The sequence below is a fragment of the Herpailurus yagouaroundi genome, unplaced genomic scaffold, assembly GCF_014898765.1.
Source record: "Herpailurus yagouaroundi ecotype Mexico unplaced genomic scaffold, PumYag 77, whole genome shotgun sequence".
Classification (NCBI taxonomy): Eukaryota; Metazoa; Chordata; class Mammalia; order Carnivora; family Felidae; genus Herpailurus; species Herpailurus yagouaroundi.
The window spans coordinates 86212722-86237692 of NW_024412388.1; the positions used below are offsets into that span (position 1 = coordinate 86212722).

At 37.7% G+C, this 24971-nt stretch overlaps 2 protein-coding genes across 4 annotated transcripts in view; one reads left to right on the plus strand and one right to left on the minus strand.

Annotated features, from left to right (window-relative positions):
- Nucleotides 1-17396, minus strand: part of SASS6 (SAS-6 centriolar assembly protein) — a 48644-nt gene extending 31248 nt beyond the window's left edge. The window contains exons 1-7 of one of the 2 annotated variants that reach the window (XM_040471088.1): nucleotides 17215-17396; nucleotides 7084-7144; nucleotides 5434-5513; nucleotides 4830-4934; nucleotides 3697-3868; nucleotides 2952-3017; nucleotides 1967-2086 (exon numbers count right to left, since the gene is read on the minus strand). In XM_040471088.1, the coding sequence (XP_040327022.1) occupies nucleotides 1967-2086; nucleotides 2952-3017; nucleotides 3697-3868; nucleotides 4830-4934; nucleotides 5434-5513; nucleotides 7084-7144; nucleotides 17215-17279 (669 nt within the window). In that variant the 5' untranslated portion in view covers nucleotides 17280-17396. The remainder of the gene's footprint in view (nucleotides 1-1966; nucleotides 2087-2951; nucleotides 3018-3696; nucleotides 3869-4829; nucleotides 4935-5433; nucleotides 5514-7083; nucleotides 7145-17214) is intronic. The other variant, XM_040471089.1, reaches the window with a different exon arrangement.
- A 105-nt stretch (nucleotides 17397-17501) lies between these two features.
- Nucleotides 17502-24971, plus strand: part of TRMT13 (tRNA methyltransferase 13) — a 19864-nt gene continuing 12394 nt past the window's right edge. The window contains exons 1-7 of one of the 2 annotated variants that reach the window (XM_040471091.1): nucleotides 17502-17766; nucleotides 20244-20290; nucleotides 20379-20445; nucleotides 22380-22442; nucleotides 22635-22704; nucleotides 22860-22966; nucleotides 23315-23482. In XM_040471091.1, coding sequence (XP_040327025.1) covers nucleotides 17620-17766; nucleotides 20244-20290; nucleotides 20379-20445; nucleotides 22380-22442; nucleotides 22635-22704; nucleotides 22860-22966; nucleotides 23315-23482 — 669 coding nt within the window. In that variant the 5' untranslated portion in view covers nucleotides 17502-17619. The remainder of the gene's footprint in view (nucleotides 17767-20243; nucleotides 20291-20378; nucleotides 20446-22379; nucleotides 22443-22634; nucleotides 22705-22859; nucleotides 22967-23314; nucleotides 23483-24971) is intronic. The other variant, XM_040471092.1, reaches the window with a different exon arrangement.

Genomic DNA, 24971 nt, shown 5'->3' on the forward strand with positions numbered 1-24971 from the left:
AAAAAGCTTCCACAGAGCAAAGGAAACAATAAAACTAAAAGGCAACCTACTGAAAAGGAGAAGATATTTGCAAATGATATATAAAGGGTTAGTGTCCAAAATATATAAAGAACCGATACAACTCAACACACACACACACACACACACACACACACACACACACACACACCCACAAACCAATGAAACCACGGACAGAAGACATGAACAGACATTTCTCCAAAGAAGACAAATGGCCAACAGACACATGAAAAGATGCTCAACATCCATTCATTAAGGAAACGTAAATAGAAAGCATAATGAGATATCCTCTCACACACCTGTCAGAATGGTTACAACTGAAACCACAAGAAACAAGTGCTGGTGAGGAAGTGGAGAAAAAGGAACCCTGTTGCACTGTTGCTGGGAATGCAAATTGGTGCAGACAAGGTGAAAGAGTATGGAGGTTTCTCAAAAAATTAAAAATAAAGCCGCCCACATGGGCACCTGGCAGGCTCAGTCAGAAGAGCATGAGACTCTTGATCTCTGGGTCATGAGTTCGAGCTCCAGGTTGGGTGTAGAAATTACTAAAGAAAATAAATAAACTTAAAAAAAAAAACAAGATAGAACTACCCGCAATCCAGTTATCACACTACCAGGTATTTACCCAAAGAATACAAAAACACTAATTCCAAAGGATATATGCACCCTATGTTTATTGCAGCAGTATTTATAATAGCCAAATTACGGAAGCAACCAAAGTATCTATCAATAGATGATGGCGGGGTGGGAGGAAGGGGAAAGTGGGTGATGGGCATTGAGGAGGGCACCTGTTGGGATGAGCACTGGGTGTTGTATGGAAACCAATTTGACAATAAATTGCATATTAAAAAAATAGTAAAATAAAACAAAAAAATAGATGAATGGATAAAGATGTGGCATATACATACAATGGAATATCATTCAGCCATAAAAAAGAATGAAATCTTGCCATTTGCAACAACATGGATGGAGCCAGAGTATAATGTTCAGCAAAGTGAGTCTGTCAGAAAAAGACAAATACCATATGATTTCACTCATATGTAGAATATCAGAAACAAAACAAATGGACAAAGGTAAAAAAAAGACCGACAAACCAAGAAAGAGACCCTTAATTATAGAGAACAAATTGAGTTATCTGAGAGGAGGTACAGAAGCAGATAGGTGAAACAGGTGAGGGAGAGTAAAGAATACACTTTTCATGGTCACCGAGTAATGTATATTACTGTTGAGTCACTATACTGCACATATACCTGAAACTAATATAACACTGTATGTTAAGTACACTGGAATTAAAATTTAAAGCTTAATAGTAATAAAAAAAAGAATATGGGGAAATAAGTACTATCATACACTATCTTTTACATTCCATTTGGTATGACCTGGCTGGCAAATCTACAACATCCATTAATACCTTATATGGGTATACTGCAATCTCCCTTCTAGGAACAAAGAACATTCACTGTAGTATTCGTGTTAGCCAAGATACTGACACGTTGAAATGTCCATCACTTAGGTAAGTAGTTAAATAATTCATGTTATATCCAAATAATTCATACTATGCAGCCACTAAAAAAGAATACTTAAAAAGAATGATCTATGGTGTCATGTTACATGAAAAAAAGTTACAATCAATATATACTGTAGGACCTCATTAGCACAGAATAAAACAAAAACCCACTAGGTGTATACAATCATGATTTACATATTTCTAAACTTACAAATATATATTTTTAAATGACATTATTTACATATCAAGAGACAAGTCTAGAAAACATATATCAGAAAGTTTATAAATTATTTCTGGATATTAAGACTTATAACAAGAAACTTAATTTTTCACATACTTCTGTAATGTTTGAACATATTAAACCAAGCATACATTACTTTTACAATTAACAAAATAACAGCAACAAAAAAATAATTTTCTATTTTCTTTTAATGTTCATACCTGCAAGGCCTTTTCTTTCTCATTTGTTAGTTCCTGGGAATGTTTATTTGACAATGCAGCCGTGTGTGATGCCCATTCATTCTGTAACTTATCTAATTCTTGCACTTTTTCTGATAAGGTCTGTGTTAGAGTTCAATACAAAATATTAAGAAAGTCTTGTGAATGTTATTAGCTTAGAACATGGCAATATTTACAAAGGATATTAAAGAAAAGGAATCACAGCTTTCCAAAATATACTAAAAGCCTTTTCCTACACAGAATTTTTTTTTTAATTTGAGAAAATCAAGATTAGAATAAAAGCAATTTTAGAGTTAGCACAGCTCAGAAGTCAAGCTTAACTATCCTTAACCTTTTAGTTAAACTCGGCTCTTCACCACCAAATCCTCTCCTCTGATATTAAGAAATAAATGTCTACCCAGGGTATAGCAAGTCAGTCATAAGGAGTGGTTCATATATACACCTAAAACCCAGTAACACAGGTTTCCTAGATGGGCTATGTTGTGCAGGACAATTTCTGCCTGAAGTCATGCCACTTATCAGATACTTTGGTCCTCAGTTTCAAGGAGTATGGGCAAAAAGATTGTAGCTATGACTAAAATGATGGTAAGCCTATCAAAATAATTTATAACACAAGTATGGAAGAGGTTTAGAAGATGTGAACTGAAAAGTTATTTTCGACAGGAGGAATGAGGTGAATAAAAGAGTGAAGAAGTAACATGTGACAGGTACTATATATTATTTAATGAAGACTTGGAAGGAACGTGTCATATACTGAAGTTAACAGAAATGTTTGTATGGAATCAAACATCAGAGAAAGCATCAGATTAAGACAATTTACTGGTAGGGGAAGGATGTCAAAAAGGAGAAGGAATCCAAAAGTAACATACTTTTAAAAATTAATACACAAAAGCCTGGACAGGATTCAAGAAGCAATTCAGAGCCAATGTTTGGATGACATACAAAGACAAAATGAAATCTGAATTACCTTTTGTGTGAATTTCAGTTGCCTAGTAACATCATCTAGTGATTGCATCAATGATAATTTTTCTTCCTATTTATAAAAATAGTAAAATTAAGCAGTTTACAATTTAATCATCTATAGCTGTGCTACTCAAAGTATAGCAAAATAGTGTCAGCATCACCCTGGGAGTTTGTTAAAAATACAGAATTTTAGGTTCCACCTCAAACCTTCTGACTCACTCTGAATGAGCAAGATGCCTAGAGGATTTGTGTACCACCAAAGTTTGAGATGCACTAATCTACAGCATTTGACTAAAGACTTTGTGACAACTATTAAGAGGCATCCCAATGTTGCTTCTTTGCTACATATACCTTACAAAGTTAAAGAGCACTTTGTAATTCTCAAACCACTTTACACATCTTTCCTCATTTGAGATAAGTGCAATAGGGTAGTAGATATCTCCATACTTATCTACAAATTGATAAAACCATCAACACCTTAAGTGAACTACCTCAGATTACATAAAATTAATAAAAATGATGGCACCTAGTTTTTCAATTTTTAGTCCAGTTCTAACCTCACTATATCTTGACTAAAAATAATAAACAACCAATAAAATAAAAATAAATCCCTTACATATTACAAAAATTTACTAGACATCTTTAAAAACACTTCACTCTGAAAACAAAAACTAATAGCAATATAGCTTTTCAGTGATTTAGCAGAGACTTTTGGTATTTATTTTTTAAAAAATAAATTTAAATCTTACCTTGCTACTTTTCAAACAGCTGGCTAAAAACTTCTTTATTTCCACATCATTTCCAGGTAAAAGTTTTAGTGAGAGGTGTGTAAGATGCTTAAAAGGATTTGTCTCTACCACATTTAAAAAGGCAGGTGAGTTATCCAAAATAGGTGCTGGAGAAACTAACTGCAGCAAAAACCTTTGAAAAGAAAAGTGTCACAATATAACAATACTTATGAGACAGTGAAACTTTCCCATTGAATCATAAGCTCCAGAGTATCAGAAATGATTAGAAGTGTCAGGAAAGGGGGCATATAGAAATCACAGGGGCCAACATGAAAGGACTCCCAATGGTTAAAGTGGATAAACTGATGTAAATAGTAAAATGGAAAAATTGGGCAAGAAATAGAAAAAGAATTCACTGAAACAGTGAATATGCAAATGTCCAGGAGTTCATTATGAAGATGAAAATATAAAAACAAAACCCACTGAAAGCACGTAGTAACTAGAATAACAACTCTTTACTCTAAAAATTGACAATTTAAAAGAATTTAGTATTTATCCTTTTCTATATGAATTTTCAGAGTAATCAAATAGCCCAAACAGATGAAGAAAAGTTCTTTATAAAAAAATTATACCTAGTAAGTATAAAAAGAATGGCAGATTTGAAATGCATAACTTTGTAGTTCCTAATAAAATAATTGATTCAAACAATCATCAACTGATGACACCAATAGATAAAAGGTTGGTGAATTTTACAATGAAAGGATCAGGCTTTAGCATCACACGAATATACACATTTTCATATGTGTATATGAATATATGAATATATATGCATGTATCCATATGTATATATGAATATACACAAACCAAAATCTTATTCTCCTTTTCCAAGTTCATTATAAAAACACATACTTGATGATGTTAAATATTTCAGATAATTTTAATGGCTCTGTCAAGACATGAAAATTAAGGGGTAAATATTTCTGATTTTAACCATGATTCCTTAAAAGTTGATATTTAATAGAGCCCTAAACCCAGTTTTAAAAATAGACAGAGATACTTTTAACACATAGAAAATATTTTGCCATCAATTTGGCTTACAAAGAAGAGTTTGTCTTGAGAGAATTTTAATGATATAGAGCTCTCATGAGACTTACCTTGGAATTTCTTTGGCATGTTCTTGAGTACATTGCTGAAGAAGATCTATAAATTTTTGTGGGAAAGCTAAGAAGTCTACCAGAAGGCCTTGTTGGAATTTTAAACTATACAGAAGAAAAGAGAATTTTAAAAATTTAATTACTATTTTTAATTGTAATTAAAACCCTGAAATAGTCTTTTTTTTATTTACTGAACATGCATTATAATCAAAAACTGAGCTAGGGAACTTTGATTTTTATAGAATTCATTCAATGGGAAGGAAAAGGTCAATATACTTAGCTAAAGCTCCAAAACTCTGGGCTGTTTTAGGCAGAACTCTGATAAGATATGAAATATTTACTTTCAAAAACATCCTGGGGCGCCCGGGTGGCTCAGTCGGTTGAGCGTCTGACTTTGGCTCAGGTCATGATCTCACAGTTCATGGATTTGAGCCCTGTGTCCTGCTCTGTGCTGACTGACAGCGCAAAGCCTGGAGCCGGCTTCGGATTCTGTCTCCCTCGCTCTCTGCCCCTCCCCCACTTGCACAAGCGAGCCCGTGCTCTCTCTCTCAAAAGTAAATAAAAGGTTAAAAAAAAAAAAAAACAGAAAAACAAATTTAATTACCTCTGAAAATCTTCCTCAGATATAACAAGGTTATACAGAAAAAATGGATCGGTATCATCAGTCAGACGGATAACTAAATCCTAAAAGAAAGATTGTTATTTTTTAATGTTTTCAATAGATCTGGCTTTTAGCCTAATTCCTTCCTTCTTAGAAGTAAAATTATCCAGTAACAACAATGTGTCACCATTATACTTCAGATGACTTTGTTTTTTGGTGCTGCTGGGTTTTTCATCAGTCTTTAAAAGACTTAAGACTCTTAAACAGGGGTAGATATTCTGCTCCATGGGATCCTTGTGGGGGTCTATAAAAACTAATTAAATGCTAGAATTGAAGTTAAGGACTATCATCCTCTTAGGAAAATTGAGACCCAGTCCTTGCTGTACTATACCATGACAAAAACACTCAACCACTGACCATATCATATTCAATTATATTTTCAGTTTTTCCCAAGTTAACTGATACTTCCAAAGTGGCAACACATCAGCTGAAACGACAAGCCAACGATCTATCCTAGAAAAGGAGCATTAGTCTCTCAGGCAGAGGGCAGGGGTATCAAGTAACAAGTTGCCAAGGCTTCATTCTGAGGGCCTATTCCTACTCCAGGTGGCGGTGGACGTGGAAGCCCATCTGTTTTCAGTTTCAAATGCAGTGAATGTCTTTCATAAAGACCACTTTCTATGTAAATTTACAGTGTGGTGGAGCACCACAGTAGCAAAAACGGATACAGAAGTACACAGAAATTACATACTTCAGTGAATAATGTAGTAAGGAAAACAGGCATGGCAACAAGATGATGGAGGCCTAATAAAGAAGTGAGGTTAAGAATAAGCTCTCACTTCGAAATAGAATCTACTCGTGTCTACTGAGGAACTGTTAGGGTAGAGTTCTAGAAAAATCTAAACCACTTATGAGCAGTTAGGAAATGAAGAGGTACAGCAGGTCTAAGGAATTAACATGTAAGAAATATATCATCTCTACCCCAGAAAATTCGCAATCTAGGAATTTGCTCTGCCTCAGAAGGTCCTGTTCTTAAAGCAGCTTCTACTTAGGTACTTCCTGAAATCCACCCAAAATGCTATTAAAAACTGAAACTACTACTAATAATAATACTACAAGGTCCTTGAATCTTCATGTGTAAGGAAAGCTCTGACACAAAGAAAATAGATGCTGTATTTCTTAGTCATCTATTCTGTATCCATATCACTGTTAATGACTCAGACTTTTGAAGATCACATAGGACTGATGCTCTAAATGCCTCCCTTCAAAAGGCAAAGATTCAAAAAACTATATCCCTGCAGTGCTTCAATTCATTCTATTCTCACATTTACACCATGAAATGCCAATTCTACAGGGTAGCAAAATATATATTCTAGCAACTTATAAGTGCATTGGTAAAACTTAACCCCCAATTCTCCCAATCCCCAATTCTTCCTGTATGCTTCAGAAACATATGGCATAATAATCTCTCAATCACTGTCTTTGTAGATTCTATCACCCCAGATTTGCAAGTTACAAACGGGCCCAAAACTAAAAGGCAAGGTGAGTGTAACAAAAGACCTCATATTCTTAAAGAACAAAAATAATTATAATGTACAGAAATTATATTTTTAAAAAAAGAAAAAATGTGTTTCAAAAGAAATTAATACCAACCTTTCTGTGAACTGGATTAGAAACTGATTGTAGTTCAATGCTCACTCTAACACTTACTCTCCTGTATGAAAAGATATACCCAACTGTCAGAAACATTTGCATGGAATGAGTTACCACTGTCATTTGTATTAGCTAAAGTTTTCTGTATTAAGTTGCAAGATCTTTCACAGGTGCTCCCTAAGTTAAAAACAGTTATTTGGAAAGCACACTGGATTTAAAGTTTTAAGTTCTTGTTCTTCCACTAATAAGTAATCAGGTTTTTAACCGGGAACTATCTATATTTTTCTCTCCTGTAAAATGGAGTTGTTGTGAGAATTAAATGAAATAAATGATGTGAAATTCCCATTACTAGACTGAGATATAACCTCACTGCCCTGATTCTAAAATAGCATCTACTGAAAGCCAGACAAACTATCAATTTGTTAACTTCACATTTAAAAAAATCACCAATTGATCAAATTGATTTATGGGAGATTCCATTTGAAAAACTAAAAATGTGAAGCAGCATTAGAATACATGGCATGTTTATAATCAAGGAAATAGAATAATATATTCCTTCTCTTATGCATATACAAAATCCACCAACTACATCTGCTCAATATTCAATATATCCACAGAAGTACTGTCAACAATTTTATTGTCGACCTTAACCCAGAGGCAGAGTAACTCTAAACTTTATTTTAAAACGTTAAAAAAAATTTTTTTTTAATGGTTACTTTTGAGAGAGAAAGAGAGACAGAACGCGAGCAGGGGAGAGACAGAGGGAGAGGGAAACACAGAATCTGAAGCAGGCTCCAGGCTCTGAGCTGTCAGCACAGAGCCTGATACGGGACTCGAACTCACAAACAGTGAGATCATGACCTGAGAGGAGGTCGGATCCATAACTGACTGAGCCACCCAAGTGTCCCTAAACTTTTTCTAAAGAGACCATAACTTTCCACAGTATCTACTCCATCTTAGAGAATTCAATATCAGACAGAGGCATATAAATAAAGGTGCTCATAACCATTAATCAAACTGAGCCAAAATGCTTAATTAATTGAGGAAATAAAGGGAAAATTGGTGAAAAAACATCTCTGCACAAGTGTTCTTTATCCTGCTAGAATTAAATAACAATGGCTTTTACCTGATGTGCAGGAAACAAAAGTAAAAGTAAAAATAGAATTTATTCCATTTTAAGCTACTCTTCTAAAAATGTGTTTTAGGGGCACCTGGGTGGCTCAGTCAGTTAAGTGCTCAACTTCGGCTCAGGTCGTGATATTGAGGTTTATGAGTTCAAGCCCCGCATCAGGCTCTGTGCTGATGGCTCAGAGCCTGGAGCCTGCTTCAGATTCTGTGTCTCCCTCTCTCTCTGCCCCTACCTCACTCATGCTCTCTCAAAAATAAATAAAAACATTAAAAAAATTTTTTAAAGATGTGTTTTAAATTTTTCCCACATTTGCTACTTATCTACTACAGAAGTAAAAAGTATAGATAGACCTAGCAACTGAGTGTTGATGGAAAAACGTGGTAATAGTTGACCCAGGCTAAATTCAATTGTTCAGATTTTTTTTATGCTCTAACTTACAATTTTTATATTTCCTTAAAAAATGTCATTTTAGTTAAGTTTCCTATTGAACATGATTGGTTGCCTAATCTTAGTATGGTGAGGTTACCATATAGTAAGTTTACCATAACTTCTGTTATCTGAATAGGAATGAGCAGCAATGGCACAGATAGGAAGAACTAACAGTGAAACCTTAAACTGCGAGTAACTTGTTCTGCATGTGTTCTGTATGACAGCAAGCATTTCTAATAAATTTTAACTTCATAAACAAATGATATCTTGCAATACAAGTAGTATGTGACACTGAATGTCCCATGATCACAAGTGAGCCAATGGTTCTTCTCTTTCTTTGTGGGATTGCTAGTGGTCCTTTCCCATGCTCAGATGCTGTCTCAGGCCACAGTGTTTGGCAGAAATCAATGATTTTTCAGAATGTTGAAAGGTGCCCACAACTGACACTAGTGTATTTTTTGTCACTTCAAAGCACCTATGGACAGTCCCCTGCTTTTCCATATAAGAGTAAGCTTAGGAATGCTTTGCTTCATTCTAGGTCAGGCTTCCTGCAGAAAGAGACCCTTTCCTCTTCTGCTTTATTGCCAGTTACATCAAATACAGTATATGACAAAAGTTTATTAATACTGTACTACAGTCAACATCCATGCAAGCGTACACAATGGCTCCCATGCAGAAAAAGACTGAAAAGAAAGGCAGTAAGAAGAAGATGATTATGGTGAAGTTAAGAAGGAAATTGTATGTGAGTGACCCAAATCTCAAGATTTTATAAGTCTACATCAGCATCTCGTCTGCAAAGGAAGAGAAAAAGGCAGAGAAAACCTTCATTTCAAATGAGATTAGGGAGATGTGTAAAATGTGGAAAACAGTACAAAATTTTGTAGAAAAGCACCACCCGAATAAGGCTGTAGCGGTGCGAGTAATGAATCTGTTTAGCGACAATGCAATGTCACATTTCCCCGAAATCCTCAAAAGGAGGCAAAAGCAAGTGTCATTGGGTAGGTTCCTTGTTAAAGTTGCACGAAAAGAAAAAGTTTCCATTGAACCAACAGATACCAGTGATTCCGTTAATAACAGTCAAAGCTGTCCCACACAATAATCCTCCTCTCTTGTTTCCCTCACACCAGCCATGAAGTGCAGGTTCAAAGGTAAGTGCAGGTTAATTTATTTTTCTTTAAGTTTTGTATTTTATTATTTTGTATTATATTACAGTATTGTAATCATTTGTTAAAGTTTATTTATTTATTTCGGGGGGGGGGGGGGCAGAGAGAGAGGGAGAGAGAGAGTATCCCAAGCAGGCTCTCTGCACTGCCAATGCAGAGCCTGACTCAGGGCTCAAACTTACCAACCTACAAGACCATGACCTGAGCTGAAGTCGAGTCAGATGCTTACCAACTGAGCCACTCAGGCATCCCTCATAATCATCTTTATATGAATATTTTTTGGGTTTTGGACCGAATCATCTGAATTTCCATTATTTCCTGTGGGGAAATTTGCTTTGATATGCAAGTGCTTTGGATTATAAGCATGTTTCCAGAACGAATTATGCTCACAAACCAAGGTTTAACTGTATTTTTAAAACAAGAGAACGTTTTGTTTCTATTTTTCTAATATCTAGTGTATTATATGTGAAACAGATTAGATTTCTACTCCAATTCTGCAAATTAAGTTCTTAGGAAAAAAAAAAACCTTTCAATTTCCTAATTTGTAAGGGAAGTGAACAGAGTTAGGTTTGTGAGGGCCTTTTCAGATCTACAATGTCATTATGTTTGGTTTTTGCCTTCTGAAGTTTTTTTCTAAAACATGCTGCCATAGAGGGTATGATACTGCAGTAAATAACTTTTTATGGTGATGTACACTTTCTAAATTCCTATGGGGGCAACTGGGTGGCTCAGTTGGTTGAGCATCCAGCTCTTGATTTCGGTTCAGGTCATGATCCCAGGGTCATAGGATCGAGCCCCACATCAGGGGTCTGTGCTGAGCAGGGAGCCTGCTGAAGATTTTTTCTCTCTCCTTCTGGGGCGCCTGGGTGGCTCAGTCGGTTAAGCGTCTGACGTCAGCTCAGGTCATGATCTCACAGTCTGTGAGTTCAAGCCCCGCATGGGGCTCTGTGCTGACAGCTCAGAGCCTGGAGCCTGCTTTGGATTCTGTGTCTCCCTCTCTCTCTCTCTGCCCCTCCCCTGCTCATGCTCTATCTCAAAAATAAATAAAAACATTAAAAAAAAATTTTTTTTTTTAAAAAGATCTTTTCTCTCTCCTTCTGCCCCTCTCCCTTGCTTGCGCTCTCTTAAAAAAGGCGGCGGTGGGGGCGGGGGGGGCACCTGGGTGGCTCAGGCAGTTAGTTAAGTGTCCTACTCTTGGTTTCAGCTCAGGTCATGGTCTTGCAGTTCATGAGTTCAAGCCCTGCAGTGGGCTCTGGGCTGACAATGTGAAGCCTGCTTGGGATTCTCTCTTTCTTCCTCTCTCTGTCCCTCCCCCACTGGTGCCATCTCTGTCTTTCTCAAAATAAACAAACTTTAAAAAAAAAAAAAAAAGGAAAGAAAACCTTAAAAAAAAAAGGTCCTATCATACTTGATAAATTTGTTAAAAAAAAAAGTCAACTAATAAAGTATTCTTTAGATAATACTGGAAGAATCACATTAATATAATTTTATAAGCTTATTAATGATACTGTTGCATATATTACAAATGTCTATATTGCATTAGCTTTGGGGGGAAAAGGGAGGAGGAAAGGCCCACAGAATAAAGTTCTTCCCCCAACCCCAAAGTATGTTGTAGAAAAGTCTGAGCTTTCAGAAAATATAGTACTTGAAATCACAAATCATATTTTCTCCATTATAATGGTTGTTATGGGAACAATATAAAACATATCAATAAAAACTCATAAAAAAATGCTATTTCCCAAAATAAATGTCATACTCTGAACAATACATAAATTCACATAACATCCTCCCTACAAGTTAGATTTCATATTAGGAGAATTGGATTCTAGCCCACCTTTGCCACCTAGGAGCAGTGACCTTAAACTCTCAATTCAGACATATAAAAGCTGCTCTAAGCCAGGTAGTATGATGGATGCTAGGAATACAAACAGAAATAAACACGGTCCATGTCCTCAAATTGAGATCAGATTAAATGACTCTACTCAGATTTGCTTGATTTAAGTGCTTCAAGAGAAGGAAGGGAAGGGTTACTAACACTTACTGACTATCCGTGCTTTACATGTATCTTACATAACAATAATCTTATTAAGTAAATATTATGTCTGTCTTAGAAAGGAAGAACTGAGATGCATAAGTTACAAACGTGGCTAAGGTCACCTTGCAGAGGTGACCAAATTAGAACTCAGACATTACACCTGCACTATGCTATCTGATAAATGAATAAAGGCAATTAATCTCAACCTAGGCAACTGAAAAATTCCTTATAGTGAAGGGATTTAAGACAGACTTTGAAGGCTATGAAAGAAAAAGCAGCTGGGGCAGGGAGAATAGCATGAATAAAGGTATGGTATTGAGATTATCAGGCACAATCAAGGGATAACAAATAGTCTTGTATGACTAGTATACAGGCAGAAGAAGTTACAAAACAAAAATGAAAAAGCAGGTGTCAAACCATGGGCTTCAAAATTTTGCATTATTGTCCTCCAGAGTTCTCTGAGCATTATCACTATCTTTCACTGAAGTTTCTCCTTCTCTATGACTTCAGAACATTGATGTCACTTCATGTATTAATCACACTTTAATAATAACTAATGTTTGGGCAATCCCTATCAATATAGCACCAGCATTCTTTTTTTAAAATTTTGTTAATGTTTTTATTTATTTTTGAGAGAGAGAGACAGACACAGAGCATGAGTGGGAAAGGGGCAGGCAGAGAGAGAGGGAGACACAGAATTTGAAGCAGTTTCCAGGCTCCAAGCTGTCAGCACAGAGCCTGACGTGGGTCTCAACCTAGTGAACCATGAGATCGTGACCTGAGCGGAAGTCAGACGTTTAACCAACTGAGCTACCTATGCCCCCCCAACACCAGCATTCTTCACAGGGCTAGAGCAAGCAATCCTAAAATTTGTATGGAACCAGGAAAGAGCCGGAATAGCCAAAGCAATCCTGAAAAAGAAAACCAAAGCTGGAGGCATCACAATTCGGGACTTCAAGCTGTACTACAAAGCTGTAATCATCAAGACAGTATGGTACTGGCACAAAACCTGACACACAGATCAATGGAACAGAATAGAGAATCCAGAAATGGACCCACAAATGTATGGCCAACTAATCTTTGACAAAGCAGGAAAGAATATCCAATGGAAAAAAGACGGTCTCTTCAGCCAATGGTGTTGGGAAAACTGGACAACAACATGCTTGAAAAATGAAAATGAAAATGAAAAATGAAAATGCATGAAAAATGAACCCGGACCACTTTCTTACACCATATACAAAAATAAACTCAAAATGAATGAAAGACCTATACATAAGACAGAAAGCCATCAAAATCCTAAAGAAAACAAGCAACAACCTCTTTGACCTTGGCCACAGCAACTTCTTACTTGACATGTCTCTGGAAGCAAGGGAAACAAAAAGCAACAATGAACTACCAGGGCCTCATCAAGATAAAAATCTTCTGCAGAGGGAAGGAAACAATCAGCAAAACTAAAAGGCAACCAATGACAGAATGGGAGAAGATACTTGCAATGACATATCAGATAGAGTTAGTATACAAAATCTATAAAGAACTTACCAAACTCAGCACCCAAAAAACAAACAATCCAGTGAAGAATGGGCAGAAGACATGAATAGACATTTTTCCCAAGAAGACATCCAGATGGCTAACAGACACACGAAAAGATGCTCAACATCATTCATTATCAGAGAAATACAAATCAAAACCACAATGTGATACCACCTCCCACCTGTCAGAGTAGCTAACATTAACAACTCATGCGATAACGGATGTTGGCTAGGATACAGAAAAAGAGGAACCCTTTTGCACTGCTGGTGGGAATGCAAACTGGTGCAGCCACTCTGGAAAACAGTATGGAGGTTCCTCAAAAAATTAAAAATAGAACTACCCTATGACCCAGCAACTGCACTACTAGGCATTTATCCAAGTGATACAGGTGTGCTGTTTTGAAGGGACACATGCACCCCCATGTTTATAGCAGCACTATCAACCATAGCCAAAGTATGGAAAGAGCCCAAATGTCCATCAACTGATGAATGGATAAAGAAGATGTGGTGTATACATACACACATACACACACACACACACACACACAATGGAATATTACTCGATCAAAAAGAATGAAATCTTGCCATTTGAAGCAATGTGGATGGAAACTAGAGTGTATTATGCTAAGCAAAATCAGTCAGAGAAAAAGTATCATATGACTTCACTCATATGTGGAATTTAAGATACAAAACAGATGAACATAAGGGAAGCAAAATTAATATAAAAACAGGGAGAAGGACAAACCATAAGAGACTGTTACATACAGAAAACAAACTGAGGGTTGCTGGAGGTGTTTGGGTGGGGGGGATGGGCTAACTAGGCAAGGGACATTAAGGAGGACACTTGTTGGGATAACATTGGGTGTTATATATAAGTGATAGATCACTAAATTCTACTCCTGAAATGATTATACTATATGTTAACTTAGATGTAAATTCAAAAAAATAAATTACAGATAAATAAATAAAAATGATATTCCTAAGAAAAACAAGAACTACTCTTTGGGGTGCGTGGCTGGCTCAGTCGGTTAAGTGTCCAAGTCTTGATTTCAGCTCAGGTTATGATCTCATGGCTTGTGGAATGGAGCCCTGTGTCGGGCTGTGTTGAATCCCAAGCAGATTCTCTCTCTGCTCCTCCCCCACTCGCTTGCGCTCTCTCTCAAAATAACTAAACAAACATTTAAAAATAATAACTAACATTTGCTGAATGTTTATTATGTTCCAAGCACTGTTCTAAGCCCTTTGTATTAACTCATTTCATGCTCATAATAATCCCATGAGGCAGGTACTTTCATCATCAACAATTTTCTCATCATCAACTTAAAGGTGAAACAGAGGGGGCACCTGGGTGGTTCAGTCGGTTGAGTGTCCAACTTCAGCTCAGGTCATGATCTCACAGTTTATGGGTTTGAGCCCCACATTGGGCTTTGTGCTGACAGTGGGAAGCATGCTTTGGATCCTCTGTCCCCTTCTCTGTCTGCCCCTCCCCTGCTCTCACTTTCTCTCAAAAATAAATAAAAAACAAAAAAAGATGAGACACAGAGAAAACGACTGTACAAAATCAAACAGTCAACGAGTGGCAGAAGTGGAATTTAAACCCAGAAAATGTGGCTCGAGAGCCTGAACTCTTACCCTGTGCTATGCTGCTTCTCCAAAGATCTTTTTGTTTCCCCTATTAAAGTGTAAGTTCCCTGAGGCCTGACATGAAAACTGTTTTTGTTGCTAGTGTTGGGAGACAGGAGAGTGAAGAGGAAGAAAGCTTGACAGTCTCAGCATGTAGGACAATTCCTAGTACATAGTATTCATAAATATTTGTTGAGCTGAACTGACCCTGAATATTTAACTAAAATCTGGGTTGTTTTCCCTATAGGTCAGGGATCAGCACATTTTCGGTAAAGGGCCAGACAGTAAATACTTTAGGCTTTGTGGGTCATAAGGTCTCTGTCACAATTATTTGTATCTGCCCTGATGGCACAGCAGCCATACAGGGGCGCCTGGGTGGCTCAGTCGGTTAAGCAGCCAACTTCGGCTCAGGTCATGATCTCGCAGTCCGTGAGTTCGAGCCCCACGTCGGGCTCTGTGCTGACAGCTCAGAGCCTGGAGCCTACTTTGGATTCTGTGTCTCCCCATCTCTCGGCCCCTCCCCTGCTCACGCTCTGTCTCTCTCTGTCTCAAAAATAAATAAAGTAGGGGGCGCCTGGGTGGCTCGGTCGGCTAAGCGTTCGACATCGGCTCAGGTCACGATCTCACCGTGAGTTCGAGCCCCGCGTCGGGCTCTGTGCCGACCGCTCAGAGCCTGGAGCCTGTTTCAGATTCTGTGTCTCGCTCTCTCTGACCCTCCCCTGTTCATGCTCTGTCTCTCTCTGTCTCAAAAATAAATAAACGTCAAAAAAAATTTTTTTTTAAATAAACGTTAAAGAAAAATTTTTTTAAAAAGAAAAAAAAGCAGCCATACAATTCTTTTTTTTTTTTCATTTTTTAATGTTTATTCAAAAGAGAGAGAGAGCAAGCATGAGGGGAGAAGAGGCAGATAGACAGGGAGACATGTGAAGAATCCAAAGCAGGCTCCAGGCTCTGAGTTGTCAGCACAGAGCCCGACACGTGGCTCTAATCCATGAACTGTGAGATCATGACCTGAGCCCAAGTCAGACATTCAACCAACTATACCACCTAGGCGCCCGCAGACAATTCTTAAATGAGAATGGCTGTGTTCCAATAAAACTTTATTTACAAAAACAGGTAAGAAGGCCACCTGGCCCATGGGCTCTAGTCCGCTAACCCCTGCTACAGGTGATAAGAATATATCAAAGGTTTCTAAACAAGAGAAAAGGTTGACAGTGTGTTTTGTTTTGTTTTTTTAATATTCCTGAGAGACAGAGGCCACCCAGATGCCCCACAATGTCTTCGTTTTTAAAACCTCCCATTTCCACACTCTAGTTTTCACATACACTTTCATTTCCTCAGCATAGGCACCTTATGTCAGTTTCACAAATGAGGAAACAAGGTTGAGAAGAGTCAACTAATGGGTTGTGGAACAGAGACAAAACTGAAATGTCTTGACTTCTAATCAAATCTGGTAAGTCCTAACAGCACCACTTCCTTTGTCAAAGTTTTAATTTTGCATTTATCTGCGAGACTGGCTTTTATTTCCTCCCCGACTGGACTTCAAGCTCCAGGAAAACAAGGAATGTTCTTCCTGGCCACTACGGCCCCACTACGCAGCAAGGTGTTTTGCTAATAAGCAGTATTCGTTGAATGAATAAATGAAATTTATAATTTTCCCCTCCTGTTTTTCAGGCGACTAAATGTAACTTATTTTTAGTAACTAATGTGAAGAAAAGACAATACACCATAAAAACCTTTTTAAGCTGCAGCTTAAATTTTACTTCCCATGTGATTCAAAGGAGAGCGAAAAAAAGGGCTGGGAGCGAAGCCCTGAGTTCTAGAGCCGGCCGTGCCGTGAACTTGTTATGAGCCCTTGGGTAAATTGTGTAAATTACTTCGCTTCTCCGGACAAAATTAACTTTCTGTCTCAAAAAGAGAGAGTAGGGCTATAATTTGCCACGATTCGGTTCAGAACTAAGTTGTTGTTTTTTTTTTTTAATTAACTCGATGCGGATCAGGTTCCTATTTCCTCTATACCTCCCTTCTGCGCCGTCAGCAACGGCCAACTTGCTGAGAGAAGTAACACTGGGTTCCAGCTGCGGTTCTCTCCGCGTCCTGAGACGCCCGCCGCTCACCCAATTGCAACTGGGTGCTCCCTGGCCAGAGCCGCCATCTTCCCTCCCCCCCCCTTGGCCCGACCCCAACCGCCACCCGCGGGCACGGGGTAACGCGGAACCTCACCTCTCCTCGCAGTCTTTGCATTTCACCTGCAGCGGGACTAGTTCCTGAAACAGAACCTGGCTCATGTTGGACCGCTGCCCGTGCCAGTGAGCGGAAAAGTCCAGCAGGCCCAGCCCGCGGAACTAGCCGAAAGGCGTCCGGGTCCTGCTAAAATTTGAGTTTGGCGCTCGGCTTCCGCTGAGGAGGCGGGGATAACAGAAACCGAGGGAAGGTGCAGGAGATTTGGACCTCGTCAGCCACCATCAGTTTTTTCCGGTTTTGCAGGAGACGGCCGGCAGTTCCGGGTATTAGCCTGCGTGGCGGGACTCGCGGTGGCCATATTTGTTAAGGGAAGAGGACCCAAGGGAAGCGGAGAACTTTTCTTCCCTTCGCCTAATGTTTGACATCCCAAACGAACCCTGAATTATGGCGGCTTCTGCGTCGACCCCCCACACGACTGACTTTCCAGCTGAGGGTCGATGCAGTTACTACGTAGAAAAGAAGAAGCGGTTCTGCAGGATGGTGGTGGCAGCGGGGAAAAGGTTCTGTGGGGAACACGCTGGAGCCGCGGAGGTCTGGTATTACCCTACCCTCTCGAGAGTTGGAAATAAGTTTCTTGGTCCGGCCCCTCGCCTCTGACAGATTTCTGCTGTCACCCTGGATATTCTAGATTTTCCTGTACTAAGCGCAGTCCTGCTCTCCCTAGGGAGCGATGATGAGTCTTAGTGAAGTGCAGTGGTTTCTTGTACTAAGTAGAGCAGCGCCAGTAGTAACCCGTTCATTTTGATCCTAACTCTTGGCAATACTAGATCTTAATTTTACTCCAGACCACCGTCTCTTACACTCCGCCCACTCTCCCCTTTCCTGAGGGGTAAAGGTAGTTTAGAAAGAATAGTGGTCAAAGATCCCAAGGTTTCACTAATCGTGTTCTGATTGTTTTGTGAGTGATAATCACTTCTTTGTGAATGCGGTTGAGAAACTTTTGAAAAAAATTTATTTATACATACGAGTCTTTAATTGTTGAAAACAAACTGATGGTTACCAAAGAGGAGATGGGTGAAATAGGTGATGGGGATTAAGGAGTGCACTTCTAATGAGCACCGAGTGATTAAAATAAAAACGTAAGAAATATTTATTTAGAGTACAATCTTTTGAAAGTAACTTATAACTGCTGAAAGGGGTAAGGAAAGATTTAAAATCATGTAAGAATTGGCTCTTTTTCAAATCGGTAACAGGAAGGGTACAATTTTGTTTGATAATACAGTTATACATATAATTGTACTGTCAAACGATATACAGTTGACCCTCGAACACGTATTTAAACTGCCCAGTCCACTTACATATTTAAAGATGAGATAAACATCCCTTGATCAAAAAATGGGATTTCTGATAGAAGAAAGTTTTGTTCTCACTCTGAAACCTTCTACTTCACCTTAATGAGACATCTGGAAGATGAATGCAGTTGGTGACATTAGTAGAATATGACTAGATCCTTACAAGCTGATTGGTATTCCTGGAGAGGAAGGAATGTTGTTACTGGTCCCTTGAAGAAAAATTGCAAGATAAGTGAAAACACTTTGCATGACACGATTTGGTTTTCAATGTGGCATCCTACTGAATCTGTGATTTATGATATAATGGGGTGTATGTTTCCATCTTTTTGTCTTAAGTATCATATGTAGTTGAGACCACTTGTACACATTTTTACCCACTGTTTGTTGTTGTTTTCTTAACCCACTGCTTCTTAACTGAAGGTGATTTTGCCCCCCAGCAGACTCTTGGCAATGTTTGCAACATTTTGGTTGTCACAACTGAGGAGAGTGTTCCTGGCGCCTAATAGATAAAGCCAAAGATGCTGCGAAATATCCTATGATGCAGAGGACAGCCCCTCACAAAACAGAATTACCCAGCCCAAAATGTCAGTAGCGCCAAGGTTGAGAAACCCAGTTTCTAAACCCAAATAATAAAAGTGCTTTTTTCCCCCAACTCTATGGTTAGGCTTTGGGGAGTCAACGTAGAGTCTTCCCTTTTCATGGAGGTTGTATTTTAGAGTCAGCAAATAAGGAAGAATAATGCACAGTTTTTCAAAAAATATTGAAAAGTCTCTTAGCTTTCCCATGAAATTCAGTCATTTCATGGGTATACTGGGAGGCATTCAGAACTGAAATAAACTGAAAAAAGAATTGTTAATAACAGTGAACAGTTAGCATTTACTATATGGCCAACGACATGCCAAGAAGTTTTTTAAATGTACTTTTAATATTAGCTCACTTAATTCTTACAAGCCTTAGGAGGTGAGACATACTCTCATCTTTTAGATGAGGCAATGAGCCTACCTCGGGTCATTGAGTTAGAAGTTGATAGATCAATATTGGCAATCCTATACTGACCTATGGTTTTAACTATTACACTATCCTGTTGCATACAGATTCATAAGAATATTGAATAGAATTGCTAGCACTATTAATTCTCCTTTGGTTTTTTTCTAGCACATGTAGTTAAATTCACGTAACTTAGAAACAAATGGGCTATAGCTCTGCTATACTGAAAACTTGCAAAGTCAGTAGGATTATGGCCACATACCAAATGGTTAAAATACCATATTTTATTGTTTCTAAGATAACTTCTTTTTCTCACATTTTAACATTTCTGAAATCGGAATGCACCTTAAAATCCATCACATGTCATATTTTAAATCGGCAGCAGATTTTTCTTCGGGGTGCCTAAAGTAATAGTACAAATTATAGTCAGTGCTATTATAGATTCAAAATTCCATAAGTAGATCTTCTCTATAACCTATTTGAAGATAAACCCTTGTTGTCCAAAGCAGTATTTGCTCATGTATACATAAACCAGCTATGTTGGAGATTTTTGTTGTCAAACTCTGTGACCTGATTTTGCCAGTGTTTTATTAATGTCCTTTTAAGGTTTCTTTACCTTGTTTTGGGAATGCATAAGCTTATGATTACACTGAAATTATATTTAGTATCTGTAAGCAACGAACGTGATATTTTTTTTATACAAATAAATACATCATTTTTCTTTATTAGGAAGAAAATGCTCGGAAGAGAATTCTGTGTCCTTTAGATCCAAAACAGTAAGTATGGGTCAGATAAGGGTTTTTCTATGCTAGAAAGATTAACTGTCACAAGTCTTATTTTAAATAATTTTCTCTTTAAATTTAGCACAGTATATGAAGATCAACTAGCAAAACATTTGAAAAAGTGTAACTCGAGAGAGAAGCCAAAACCTGTAAGTGTTTGGTCAGTAAAACTGAGTGGTGAAATGTGTGGTATATAATGTTTATGTGTACTTAGTTGATTACAAATGTGAATATTTAACAAGGCTCTGGCCTCAGGAGACTTGAATGTAGTAAATGCATTTGAGTATATATATAGACTATGAATCCACTTGTAGTCCTAATTCAGATAATAGAATTTTATGCAACAGGAGTGTCATTTAGAAAATAATTTCACAATTTATTCAAAATATTTATTTAGTGCTTACTAAATTTATTTCAATAAAATATGGTCCCAGCCTTTAAGGAGTTTGAAAGTAAACTTGTAAATAAGGGATATTATTTAATAAGTTCAATCAAAGAAGTAAATATGTGATAAGAGCACAGACTTGTATAAAACTTAAAATTATAGCCAAGGGGTCAAGAAAAACTTCCCAGAGAGAAAAACACTTGAGCTGGGTCTTGATTTGGCAAAGAAAAGGAAGAGGAGTCCTTCTAGGTGGAAAGAACTGTATGTGCAAAGGCAGAAATTGAGAAACTACATTGAGACTTTCAAGGAACTTGGACTTTATTCTGAAAGATGTGGGGAACTACTGAAAGATTTTAAGCTAGGGAATGGAATGGCCATATTTACCTCTTACAAAACTTTCAGAGCAGTGTGGAAGGATGGCTTGGAATTAGAATGACTAGTTAAAGGCTGTTGCTGAAATCCAAGTGGGACATGATAAGAGACTAAATGAAAGAGAATAGAAAAGGGTAGAGAATAAATGCAAGAATTATTTAGGTAGCAGAATCAATAAAACTCAGTGGCTAAAAACTGAGAGTTGGATATGTGAGTCTGAAAGTCAGTAGAATAGTTAATTTGGAGGTCAAATACATACAGGTTATAGGCCTTGGATTTTTAAGTTACCCAGGGTAAGAGATTAGAAGGGTGAGGGAGGAACTTGTTTATTCCACAGATATTAATTGAACATTTATGCCAGACATTGTACCAAGCACCCTGGCTATAAGAACATTACAGTCTAGTGGGAGAGACAAAAAATACAATATTGTCTATGTTAAAATTGATTAAGTACAGAGTGCTATGAAAGAATAAAGGAGATGAACCTGATCCTTTTTTTGGGAGAAATAGGGGGTGAAAGAGATGGGGAAGGAGTCAGGAGGCTTCTCTGAAGGAGTATCACATATGAGACCTACAGGTCAAAGGAGAACCTGCCAGACAGGGAAAAAAACATATGTAAGGGCCTAGAAGTGAGAGAGCTGATAGCCTTGTCTGGGATTGGGCATTGCATATGACTGGAGTATAGAATATAAGGGGAGAGCTGAGTAGAAGAGGAGACTCAAGAGGTAGCAGGTGATAGAGCATGAGACTAAGGACAGAACTATAGGTGACACTGACATTAAAGGGTGAGCTGTTCCCACCGTTTAATAAAAAAATTAAAGATATTTATTATATCACACAAAAATACATAAAATAGAAGAAACCAGACCTAAAGCTTTGTAATATCTATATCTTATCTACTTTTGGACCTACTGCTTCTCTGCTAAATAGCCGTATATAGTTGGTACTTGGTTGTTTTTTACTCTTACACCATACGCAAAATTGACAACCTTCAGTCTATATGCTATAGACAGGTGAAAACGTTAACAAAAATTACTAATGAGTTTCTTTAGACTATACACATTTATTCAGATAACGACTCACTAGAATATAAGATCCATGAGGACATAGAGATTTTTGTTGTGTTCTCTGCTATGGTGAATCCTTGACACCGAAAGCAAATTAAGGACCGCAGTAGGTGCTCAGTGATTATTTTATTCCTAAATGGGAGAAAGGGAGGATGGCAGGTACAGGGTATGGGAAAAAGAGAAGTATCAGTTTTTCAGCTTAATTTTTGTGAGCTCTTCACATTAATAACAGTATTGTTGTGGTTTTGTTTTTATTAAGGACTTCTTTATTCAAGATATTAATGCAGGCTTAAAAGATGAAACAGAAATACCTGAACAATTAGTAAGTACTTGATTTAATATTTAATTTTAAAAGGTGTTTGTAAGCTGTCTCCACACTGGGAATAAGCTATGTTCCACTTTTTGTTTGGAATAAATTAATTGTTTTGAATTTAGAATGTATTTTTTCTATAGAATCCATATTATTAGTGACGGTTAGTTCCCAAACCAGCTCATACCCCATTATTGTATATAGGTTCCAATTTCTTCTCTCTCTGAAGAGCAGTTGGAAAACTTAATTAAGAAATTGCGGAGAGCAAGCGAAGGTAAGTCTGCCTCCAGTTGCAAGTTAAAATTTTTGGAATAATTAGGTGCTTTATGAGTTGATACCAATGTGGTTTAAAAAATGTTACTACCATTGTTCAGAGCCCTACGGTTTCATGTTTGGTTGCTTAAGCTATTGTGCTTATATTTGGCACAGGTTTGAACTCTACACTTAAAGATCAAATTATGTCCCATCCAGCATTGCATGATGCCCTTAATGACCCTAAAAATGGTGATTCTGCAACCAAACACCTGAAACAGCAGGTATGTTTAGGCCATAGTAACTGTGCTAAAATTGGCCTTTTGTTCATTTGTCAAAAGCTAACATTCTTTCTAAATATAGTTATTAATGAGATTTTGTTTAGTTTATCTTTCAGAGTACAGAATCTTTCCATTTCAAAAATATGTGGAAACATATATTAAAAACTTTTGGCATGGATATGGTTCTGAGTACTGTGTTTTAAAAATCTTAAAGCAAGAGAAAAAAATTTAAAGCCAAACAAAAATTACCAATGTGCACATGCTGCCATATGTAGAAATTACCTTGATATTTTCCCCCTTGAGCCAAATGTGTTTGCTCTAGTTTATAAAATAATCTTGTGAAGTTTGCAGGCTTCTATTTTAGGTAACATTGAAAAATTAAAGTTACTTGGTCCAAGAAGATGTTTTGTTGAGTTTGGAGCAGGAAAAGGAAAATTGTCTCATTGGGTTGATATTGCCTTAAAAGATGCTGAAAAAGTTCACTTCATCCTAGTAGAAAAAGTGACCACGAGATTCAAGGCAAGTGAAACCATGACAGTATATTAATAACCAAGCTGCACTTTTCTTATTAAAAAAAAAATAAGAAAGAAAGAATGATACTGAGAAACATGTCGTTTTAAGAAAATGAATGTTTTGCATTAATTTGATGTAGCTTTTTATTCTGATTATATTCATGACCTAAACTGAAGGTCATTTCTTAATCTAAATTTTGATAGTCCATTGAGCTGTGTTCTTAAAACTATTTGCAGAGATAAGAAAATATGTGGAAAGGGCCAAGCTCAAGCTAGGAGTTAAAAGTCTTGGGTCCTAACCTACCTGTGCCACCTACTAACTATTCATTCAGTAAACATTTACTAAACATACCATTAGGCACCATGATAGACATTGAGTGGAAGTCAAGACAAGTCCCTACACTCTATTATTTATATTTAGAAAGGAAAGACAAATGAATTACAGAGAAGTATCAAAATATGAAAAAAAAAACTGTACAAAGTACAGTGTAGGTTCAGAAGAGGGAGTGACATGTTTTATTTCAGGGAAGGGATGCAAATGGCTATATAGGAAAGGTGATGCCTGAGCTCTGTCTTGAAAGGAGAATCACATTTCCTAGATAGAGGGTTTAAGAAGCATTCTAGGAAGTATGAACAACGTAACCAAATACCTGAAACAACAGGGAAACATGGAAACATCTCTATGATGGGAATGCATGGTTCCAAGTAGAGTTCAGTGGTGATGAGATGGGAGAGGAGGGCTAGACTCTGGAAGGTGTCATATTTTATGCCAAGGGAAGGCATTTGACTTTAGCCAGCTACATGCTGGGGATACAGGGGAACAAGTTTATTTCTTGTCTTTGAGAAGCTTACATCTAGGGGGTAGAGTTACAAGTATTTCGGTTCAGTTTGCTAATAAGCCTCTTATGATAATGGTGAGTACCAGAAGCCCTTAGGAGCATGAAGATAGAACACCAGCCTTAGTGTAGTGTGGGTCACAGAAGGTTTCCTAGAGGAAACAACTGCTGAGAGGAGACTGAAAGAATATGTAAATGTAAAAGTTGGTGAAGAAACTAAAAGGGCTTTTTATTGTTTTGTTTTATTTTATTTTATTATTTTTAATGTTTATTTTTGAGAGAGAGAGAGAGAGAGAGAGAGAGAGAATCCAAAGCAGGCTCCAGGCTCCAAGCTGTCAGCACAGAGCCCAACATAGGGCATAAAGCCACAAACCATGAGGTCATGACCTGAGCCAAAGTCAGACACTCAACTGACTGAACCACCCAGGTGCCCCAAGAAAGGCTTTTTAAATTTTTTTTTTTAATGTTTATTTATTTTTGAGACAGAGAGAGAGCATGAACGGGGGAGGGACAGAGAGAGGGAGACACAGAATTGGAAGCAGGCTCCAGGCTCTGAGCCATCAGTCCAGAGCCCGACGTGGGGCTCGAACCCACGGACCGTGAGATCGTGACCTGAGCCGAAGTTGGATGCTTAACCGACTGCGCCACCCAGGCGCCCCT